This window comes from Periplaneta americana, chromosome 2 (genome assembly GCF_040183065.1).
Source record: "Periplaneta americana isolate PAMFEO1 chromosome 2, P.americana_PAMFEO1_priV1, whole genome shotgun sequence".
Classification (NCBI taxonomy): Eukaryota; Metazoa; Arthropoda; class Insecta; order Blattodea; family Blattidae; genus Periplaneta; species Periplaneta americana.
This window is the reverse complement of record NC_091118.1, coordinates 12,387,466-12,398,591: the sequence shown is the minus strand read 5'-3', so window position 1 is coordinate 12,398,591 and position 11,126 is coordinate 12,387,466. Positions and strand designations below refer to the sequence as shown.

Sequence of the window (11,126 nt, the reverse complement as noted above, 5' to 3'; positions counted from 1 at the left end):
AGCACAGTCTAGTATATAGTCACGGAGCTTGAGTTTTGAGGGTACTAGGAACAATAGACTGTGCAGGTACTATTTCGCATTGTCTGTGATGAGGCGATAGTAGCGATCCTAGTGGTTAGCAACTATTTATGGATGCATATTTAGTACGTATTGAGCTTCGTGGCTGTATATACTAGACTGTGCTATTAGTATCTAAAGTAGACATCTGTAAAATGGGAAAACATCGAAAATTTATTTATAGTGAATGGAGCACTAGGCATGTTTGTTGCCATAACTACGTGCATGTTCATCTTGGGGTGGATGAAAGACATCGTGTACCAGGTTAAGGTACAAACACGCATTCTGGATGCCGCGGCAACAAGGAACAAATGTGTGAAGCTGTAAAACGCTACACCTGCAGTTCACATCCATGCAGAGCGTTGCCTTGAGATTCAGGGAGGCATTTTCGAAAATGATTTAAATTCACTCTAAATGAAAGATACTGATCGATTGTTTGTATTTTAATTATTTTTTTGCATTTTTGTTAGTGAAATTCTGAAATAAAAGTTTTTTTCTGCCGTTTTAAAATTACTGTAACTCCATAATTATGAATGCGATCCTGTTAATTTATTTACATCTTTAGTTCCAAATAACCTCAGGAATCACCTCCATAAACCAGGCGAGAATTTTATGAATCACCCTGTATAGTTAAATATGTAATTGTACCTTGCTGCACAATACACAATAGTTCATACATTTCAAAGTTCTCCAGGGTCATTGACTGCTGTTTTTCAGAATAATATGTTGGTAGGCAGAAAATATTTTTTCCACCACCAGACAAGATGTCACTGGGGCATACAGAGGAATTTCCTTTGAGTACATGGCACACACTGACAGACATTGATTGTCCTGGGTTTTGTACCAACCATCACATTATCCAAGTACTTACAGAATTCCTTCCTTGGATTGGTAGGATCCTGAATCTGATTAGAAGCTTTTGCATCTTAAAAGAACTCAGCTGTTTTTCTAATGAAGTATGCTCCAAACGTCCATTTTGTTTGAAATTTTGACAAATTACAAATTCACTGATGGATGTCGAGAAGCTGATTGCAGACAATGGTTTTAATTTTGTACTTTTGTAAACACAGAATAAATATGGGAAATGCCTGTTATTATTCAGTTGAGAAGCTTTTGTCATCCAGTCTGCTGTCAAAAAATCTGAAAGTTAGAATTTATAAAACAGTTATATTACCGGTTGTTCTGTATGGTTGTGAAACTTGGACTCTCACTTTGAGAGAGGAACAGAGGTTGAGGATGTTCGAGAATAAGGTACTTAAGAAAATATTTGGGGCTAAAAGGGATGAAGTTACAGGAGAATGCAGAAAGTTACACAACGCAGAACTGCATGCATTGTATTCTTCACCTGATATAATTAGGAACATTAAATCCAGACGTTTGAGATGGGCAGGGCATGTAGCACGTATGGGCGAATCCAGAAATGCATATAGAGTGTTAGTTGGAACACCTGAGGTAAAAGGACCTTTGGGGAGGATAATATTAAAATGGTTTTGAGGAAGGTGGGATATGATGATAGAGATGATTAATCTTGCACAGGATAGGGGCATATAAACTATACTGCATAAATGCTTCTATTATTGCCAAACATTATGTAACGCTAGTTAAATATTTATGTTGGACCATTTTCAACTGATGAGACAAAAAAAATTTTTTTTCTTTTAATTGAATCATTCTTATTTTGTTTCCCCCTCCCACCTAAAGAAATTTTAAACAACTTACACACTTAGCTTATCAATAGTAATAGGGTGCAGTGAATTCTGTTATTTCCGTGTAAAATCTACCATCGACACATTTTTGTCAACTTATAGGGTCAATGGGATCCCCAAATGAAGGTCAGTTGCCTCAACAATGACAAATATTAAGAAGTGTAAAAGTAGGAACTATTTTTGTATAATTAATTAACTAGTGTAGTAATTAACTAATTAACTAAATTGACTAATTAACACTAGTAAGTCCACTAGTTAATCTTTCTTTCTTTCTTTCCCTTAGTTTATCCTCTCCCTTTTAGGTTCATTTACACGACCCACGCCACCCGGGCCTTACAGGGCCGCGACCTGTCGGGAGAGGAATTAATCTATGGATCACATACATACTTTTTTGACCACACAAGGACATGGAGGGCCTCCCTGGATGAGGGATCAGCTCTATGCCAGGGCCACCTCCGATACAACACAAACATTTAAGACATTACACAGCATTCACTCACACATATGAAAGGATTAAGGGAAGGATCGCCATCCATGGCCGGACTTAATCCCGGCATTTGCCTGGAAATAACTGAGGAAACCATGAAAAACCTCAGGATTGCCAGCCCCTGGGATCGAACCCCAGACCTCGGTCCACTAGTTAATCAATTAATTATATTCAAGTGTTAAAAGTAGTGTACGCAAGATTCAAAATGGATTATCAAGATATTTTTGTATGTAAGATTGCTGGAAAATAAAACGAAATTAAGAAAAAGGCAGTAAAAATCAATAAAAATTGGAGAAAATGATTTTAATACCTCCTCCCCCCCCCCCAACCTGCTTCTCCAAAAAAAGACCTATTGGGCAAAAAATTGGAAAAAATAAATAACTAAATAATTAAATGCAAAAAAATAAAAACCATAAAATTATACGTGTATATTTTGTTTTAACATAAAATGAATTACTGTACTAAAGGACACCGCTTTAAAGTTAAAAGAAAAATAATTTGAATTTCATCAACATACGCCCTCGCTAGTAATAACCAAGAATTATCCTGTAGATAGAAAATCTATCTTTGGGGAAAGACTGAAAAATCTTAAACATCAAGATGATGGTTAATATGCAGGTATTCTATTCGGATTAGTTAATAGAAAAACACAGTTAATATTTCTCTTTAGATTTTCTCATAGAAAAGTTAAATAACAGTTTATTTTCTTTTACCATAAATATCAATATAAGTTAAAGTAATTACATAAAAATTAAAACACAACCTATAAAGCAGTACTATAATCATCCCATATTTAACACTTTATATTTTATATGCTATGGTTAAAAAATCACTTATCTAAAATATTAGGAAATATATTAGAAATATAATAAAATTGTTTTGGTTCTAAAAACAAAGAAAATGATATTAGTTAACAAGATATTTCATATAATAATGCTTATATAGTGATTATATTATGGACTGTTTTTACAGCTATGCATCACAATGATCAAGGCAAATAGATTATCATGGATAGTTGCATGAATCACTAATACTGATTCAATATACTTTATAGAGACATCGAGAAAGAAAACGAAACCTGCACTTCTGTGCAATGATCAAACATTCATACTAAAAAATGTTAAAACAGTTGAGTACACAAATAACTTATCATCTATGACTTAAGAAGATGATGTTATTATAATAAATTATGATACGGTTATTTCGTTGCTTGGTTACCAACACAATTTCCAAATATGGTAAATATGGTCTTTCTGTAAATTCCTCTAATATGGCAGATTTCAGTACCATGTCTGAAGTAACACGGAACTCCTTAGAGTTAATGAGAGAATTACAGGCTGAATGGCCTGGGTTCACGACTATGGAAGCAATTTCACATCTTCTTACTTTTAGGTACGAGGGGACAAAATCAGGAAACAATCAATGGAGTCATCTGCACCTTGAAGGAAATTCAGATAGACTATGTTTATGGCACTAACAAGATAAATACAATAGGTGTGTTGGGAAGACATATTTAATAGTTCCTTTCTTTTCGATGGTAGCTTAATAGAAATGAAATGGAAGACCAAATGGCCAAGAAGGGAACTAAACTATCACAACCTATTAAGGCACTGGGCAAGAATATAATAAAGAAATAAATAGAATCAAAAGCCAGCTAATATTTTATAAAAAAAAAAATAGAAACAACATGAATGCTTAGCTGTTCATCTTCATAAAATTGGAATTTATGAGCCAGAAATTTGTAGCATCTGTGAGAAATAAAACAGTGAAATGTGAAAGACTAAGTAAAGATATTCAGCAGACAAGTACTAGATCAGTAGGAAGCAAATGAAATAAAAGTATATCAAATGCTGCCATAATAATAATAATAATAATAATAATAATAATAATAATAATAATAATAATAATAATAATAATAATAATAATAATAATAATCTTTGTATGTATTGGGCCTAGCGGCCCGTTACGGTCTCTTGCCAATGCTTGAATGGTCTGCCCAAGGATCTCTTGCCCATAGGATGGTAATTTAAAATTTGGCGTGGAATCCTAGAAAGAGGCATTCTGATGACATGTGATCTCCAGTTTTGTCTGTATTTCTGTAGGTATTCCGTAATCGGTTCAATCTGCAGTTCTTTCATAATGTCAAAATTTTTAATGTGATCCATTCTCGTGTATCCCGCTGTATGATGCATAAATCTCATTTCTGCCGCCGATAATCTTTGTGAATCAATATTACGAATCGTCCAAGCTTCACTACCAAAACAGAGTTGCCTATAGGTCTGGCCAATGTTTTATAAATTCTGGGGCGCGTGTGTTTTTGTACTAAGGTTGGTTTGAATATCTGATTAATTATCCCCATTGCTCTGTTGAATTTAATAATTTTCTCATTCAAATCCTTTTCTTCTTCATATGAAATTTGGTAACCGAGATAACTAAAATTTTTGACTTGTTCGATGATCTTATTATTGATGCAAATCTTGCTACGGACTGGTTCCTTTCCTAAAAAAGCCATCACTGATATTGATAATAATAATATTAATAATAATAATAATAATAATAATAATAATAATAATAATAATAATAATAATAATAAAGTTGCACAGCTTATTATGAAAAATTATTGAAGTACATATGTAACCTTGGACATATTTAAATTTATTGCGTTTTATTTTAATGCTTAAGCAAGAAATAAAAAGCAAAGAAGCATTTGAAATGTGGATACAGAGAAGGATGGAGAGTGTGAAATGGACAGACAGAATAAGAAACGAAGCTGTGGTGGAAAGATTGGGTGAAGAAAGAATGATGCTGAAACTGATCAGGAAGAGGAAAAGGAATTGGCTGGGTCACTGGCTGAGAAGAAACTGCCTTCTGAAGGATGCACTGTAAGGAATGGTGAACGGAAGAAGAGTTCGGGGCAGAAGAAGATATCAGATGATAGACGACATTAAGATATATGGATCATATGCAGAGACTAGAGCAGCGTTGTCAGATAGAGACTAAACGGAGCGGAGCGCTCCACTAGACTCGTTGTGTGCTCCGGTGTTTCCACAGACATAAGCAATTTCACGCTCCGACTCTAGCTCCACAACCGGTTTTGGAGCTTACAACTCTGACACTACTGGACTAGAGGAAGGCAGAAAATAGGAAAGACTGGAGAATGCAGGGTTTGCAGTGAAAGACCTGCCCTTGGGTAGAACATTATGAATGAATGAATTAATTAATTTAGAGACCACATTCCATGGTCTGTAATAAAACACTAAAATGTTAAAATTAATTCTTTTTCGATGTCTCTGTACAACACTTGAATGCTTAAAACAACAAATATAAAAATAATCTTTCAAACTCATTTCATAGAGTATATTGAATAATATTTGAGTACGAAACTAAATGCTTCTTTCATCTAAGTCTCTGTACTACACGCAAAACTTTTCTTCATCTTTCGGCTCCATAATACTCAATCAGTATGGTTAGTAATCTTTGTTGACAAGGAGTGGCAACATTAAACACTAAAACTGAATCACAAAGGCATATGGTGTGACATCTGATGGTATAATTCCAAAGCCTTGAATACTGATTGTTGTTTAATAGACACAGGAAATTAATATGTGTGACTCACGACAGGAACAACTTGGTTGTGAGATCAAACTGCGCATGCGCGAACTTGGTTAATAAAAACCGAAATTAACCAAACCTAACCTTTGTATATGCAAGGTATGTAACCGAAGTACAAAGAGAACTTCTTGATTTGATCTGGAATGCGCACGCGAAAATAAATCCAGCTACGAATCACGTTGGCACTGTATGAGAAATCCATGCATGTGCAGTTATCGACTCACAGCCAAATTGTTACTGTCGTGAGCCAGTCTTAAAGTAACACATTGGAAAATTGAATTAATTTGGTTTTCGAATATATATCTAGTACTTTTTTTATCATTATGGTTGAGAAAATACCAGGCACATCAGAGGAACACCTTCAAACTCCTCCTCAAAAACGAACTGTTCACAGTGAGGCAGAGAAATTATGACGGTGTCGTGTATAGTCCCTGGGGTAGCTCAGTCAGTAGAGCATTCGTGCGCTATGCGAAAGGGTCCTGACATCGATACCTGGCCCCGGAACAATTTTCCTTGAAATTATTCAAACCTACTTTACAGGGAGCTACTACCTGAAAGCCAGATTTGCACAGAGAAATAATGGTTCGGAACAGGTTACAATCTGTTTACTACCTATTTGTTTAGTTCAGTGTTGAGTTCCCTTTGGTTGGCAGCACTGCCGTGAGCAAGGTGGGAATAGTTCCCTCTGGCACCCTCGTCCCATAAAAGAAGGATCAAGAAAAGTTTTGCAGATAGTACACTGATTAGAAAGTACGTCTACAAGAAAATTGTTAAAAATTATTTGCAAGGACTATGATAGAAGTGATTCAAAACCATGGATTATTTTCTTGATGTTTCTGTACATTATTAGAATACTTAAAGCAAAATACATTAAAAATAATTCTTAATGATTAATCAATGGTTTAATATTGCTGTTTATAATGCCAAATGCTGGAATTAATCCAGTACTCTCTGAACTTTCCTGAATGCCTGTGGTCTATTTATCAGTCGTAAAGCTATTTGAAGTTTTAACTTCAGTATCACAATTGTTTTTTTTTTTTCTCCAACTGATACGTAATGGAAGAATATATGCCTGCATCTACTCTTCCTTCTGTTTGTATAAATGATCCATCTGTGTATAATCTGAACTATTCGTTATGTGGACACCTTTTTTCTATTGTATTAATATGCTTCAATTCTACATTTAACATTTCGTCTTTCTTTTTTTTTTTTACATCATCTATTTAAGACGAATTTATGTTATGTCAGAAGAGTTCTACTCTTGGAGGTACGAGTATATTAATACCTTCCTAACATTCAATGCAGCTGTCAATGGAAGCATATGTGCTTTTAAATTCTGCTCTTTTTGTTACTGATTTGCCTACAGTATTGGGTAAAGCTTTCCAAGAGCATAAGTGAAAAAGATAATTAATGACCGTGGAGTTCATTTTGCTGTCATTACTTTAACCTTTACATACATGGTGTTCAATTTTGAATGGGCCTTCCAGTTCTTGTTTCTATATATCTATGAAATCATAATCACAGAACGAGTTTATTCCACAAGGCACAGATAAACGATGTAGGCCATGTCTGTTGTTGACATTGTTCTTTTGTTTTGCTATCTTCATTTTAACAAGAAATACATGTCACTCATATTATTATAACCAAACTTTATTTTATATTTCTTTATTTTTCTTAAGGGAGAAATGAATGCTACAACAGAGCATTACACATTTATTCTTGAAACTTATTTCCACACAGGAGTTTCAGTTGAAGAGGAGTATTATTCTGATTTTAATTATTGTCTGAATTATTTTTCTGGACAATTGGCCACAATTCCAGCAACTTTCTCGACGAAACCTTCTCAGAATTAACAGGTAAATTTAATACTTTCTTGTTCATGTGAGAAAATAATACATGTTTTTAAAAACGAATATAATTATAAAAATTAAAATACTAAGTGTGAAACTCAGACATTCGAAAGTACTACAAATTATTATTAAATCAGTAAAATCGTATGACAGTTTCTAGTTACAATCCAATGTCTTTGGTTAAGCTTGTAAACAAACCTACGACATGAACGTAGAATCAAGTGCCAGAAGCTCCCATTCAAAGTTGAACACAGGGTATATACATTTGGATTTAAAAATATGGTACTTAATATCTATTTAACATTGCTTTCAGAACGTGTGTAATAAAAACAACTGAAGCTCATATCTTACGTAACTGGCCAAGTGTATTAAATTAGTAGGCCCTGACTTGTTGCCAACTTGTCACATTATACACAATGCTTTGACAACATTTTACCAGTCTAGTATATACAGTCGCGAAGCTCAATACATAGTAAATATGCAAATATTAGGATAGCTGCTCACCACTAGGATCGCTAATATCACCTCATTATAGGCAATGCAAAATAGTACCGTCACATTCTATTGTTTCTAGCACCCTCAAAACTCAAGCTTCGTGACTGTATACAGTAGACTGTGATTTTACCATGTTTAGGTTAGGTAATTAAAAAAATATATATTCTGGTGTTAATAATTTACATTCTGTATTTAATTTTAATTTTATTTTGTTAAAAATAGGCTTCAGTTTTCACGAAGGCAATAATAAACACTTTTAAATCAGACCATTAAAATTATGAAAATTATTTTAAAATTAAATTACCATATTCACAAATACCAGTTACAATTAATTTACTGGAGTAGGTGTTCGAACAAGCTATCTTTAATGTTTATAGGATTTTTTTGTATTTTTACTTCCTCTTTAGTTATTTTATACGGTGATGATAATAGAGAGAGATTCAAATATTAATCATCTTCAGCTGCCAGACAGTTACACATATGGTGATTTGTTGTGTGATGGAACTATTCTACCAGGAAAAAATTCAGCAAATAGTCTCTCATCTCTCTAAACGGTTTCAATGAATAACAGTTTTTGTTCCATACCATAATAGTTCATTACTTGAAAGTTAATGTCATCAAACAGAATTCTAGTTGGCAATAATCAGTAGATACTCTTTTATTTTTTTTACAAGACCTACTAATTTAATACACAAGGCCAATTGCATGCGATATGATATTCAGTTGTTTACATAACGTTTCAAATGGCAATATTAAATTCCTAATATGTGCTATATTATGAAATCCACATGCTATATATAAAAAAGGCATATAATAATCTAAAATTATATCAACAATTTTGGTTACATAAAATAGTTAACGCATGTGTTACAACACAAAAACAATTTACCCCATAATGTATGCGCTAGAAAATTATTGAAGCTGTGATGATTTCCTCATTTCTGTTAAAGCAGATCATTACTGTTAATGGCTCAACATGAGAGTCATTGACAGATATAAATGCCTCGTTATCACAACGAGACAATAAAGAATTCCCTTTGAACAAGTACAAACCTGTCACCTCTTGTGCAATTTCATAAATTTCTTCATCCGAAGGATCTCCATGCTTTTTAAAGTTCCGGTATTGTTTATACAACCAACAGTCACCGTTTTCATCAGGCTCAGTTACTCCACAGGCTTCTTCAACAGATGAAGGTTTTACATCCACAGTATCAGACCCCTCAGGCTCTTCTCGTTTGTTCCCATTACTACCGGAAGTACCAGCTCCTGCTGTGAATTTGCCTCCCGTCTTCCCTGACTTCTCATCGCTACTGCCATCATCTTTTTTCTCGTTATATCTAATATATAAATCCTCTAGCATTCTGATTGCTTCATAAGTGTTATAATTCGTGAGCACAGCGCTTGTAAAATGCTGAAATCTGTTTCCTTGAATATGATAATCACGGTCGAACTGCTCTCTGTTAAAATCAGCCCCCCTAGCAAGCTGTGCAGCCCTCAAATCTTCCTGATACTTTCTCTCCACTTCTGACACGACCTGTTTGACATAATTAACCACGAACTGAACGACTTTCAGGATGTCGGCCGTTTTCTCATATCCTAGTCCTTCTGCTACCTTTATCGCCACACTTATGATTTCTGCATGATACTCTTTTGCGAAATTGATCAGCAGCCTCGACAACATGTCTATCTGGCTTGCTGTCATGTTCGACAGGTTGTTCTTGCCACCTGCAGCTGCTTTCTTGTCACCTGTGCTGGAGTTGTACATCACTTCATTCAAAGTCGCTACAGTGTGAGGCCTCTGGGACTCAAACACGATATTCTGATCTTGGCAAATCGTCTGCATCTGTAACAGGAATGAAATACGATACAATAAATTAGTAACAGAAGTAAGTGGGTTATTTGCAGAATTTGTATAACAAATGACGTCCCTCAATTAATACCCTTCCTATTATTGCATTTAAAACGATAGAGTTATAAATCCCTAACAGTGAGTAGTTTCAATACTAATGTAGTAAACGTCACAAGAATTATTTCCTTCATGTGAAATATTTCACGAGAATAAAATAAAATTCTCATAGTAACAGCTAAAATGCCGTGTCCATATTAGTTAAGTATTTAAAATGGAGCATGATTATGTACAGAAAAAGGTTTGTTTAATAATGTAATTGAGAAAAAAAATTAAAGAAACATTTGATATTATCAAAACTTCTTCATTTATGTCTGGGTTTATATTTCCTTAAATATGATTGCATAATTACTCTAGTTCAGTAAATCAGTCAGGTCTGTACCACCATTCTGTTCCTATGGATACACAGTTGAAAGAGAAATCCCACAGATGTCAGCACAAGCCAGGATGATGCACAAAGGCCATCTTGATTGTACTGCTATGATCACTCATTTTGATTTGGCGAGATTGTGTGTCATACTCTTGCTTTGTGTTTTAGTCTAAGCGTGAATTTTTACTCTGTCAGATCTGTTTGTATTGTGTTTTCCACAAATAACAACATATAAAGTCAAGATCAAGAGGACATAATAGTAGACTACACGTGTGCATTAGTTAAGTTGCTACTTTGAAGATTTTTAAGCAAAAAAAATTTTAGGTTGGCACATACTTATGTTTGCTTTGTCATGTCTGTTACCTGTCAGATCTGTTACTCCATGTCGTGTCTGTTACATCATACAAAACAGTGTCTTAATTTTTTCTAATTATCTATTATTAAAGAAACTAAGGCTCAAATATCTTCGCCTTAAGGGCAATCTACTAAGATAATTGTTACTGGAAGAATGCTTTTCTTTTAGTTACTAAAGAAGTTATTATTTTTATATTAGATAACAGATCTGATATTAAGATATTTAAAATATTTGTTCATTTTTTATCTGAAGTTAGTTCTGTTACTCTTCTAGGACCCATGCATTGTT

The 11,126-nt window shown here is 34.1% G+C and overlaps 1 protein-coding gene across 2 annotated transcripts in view; it reads right to left on the bottom strand.

The window, feature by feature from the left end:
* Nucleotides 1-2,921: 2,921 nt before the first annotated feature.
* Nucleotides 2,922-11,126, bottom strand: part of LOC138713363 (uncharacterized) — a 48,258-nt gene continuing 40,053 nt past the window's right edge. For both annotated transcript variants that reach the window (XM_069845400.1, XM_069845411.1), the window contains exon 8: nucleotides 2,922-10,050. In XM_069845400.1, coding sequence (XP_069701501.1) covers nucleotides 9,112-10,050 — 939 coding nt within the window. In that variant the 3' untranslated portion in view covers nucleotides 2,922-9,111. The remainder of the gene's footprint in view (nucleotides 10,051-11,126) is intronic.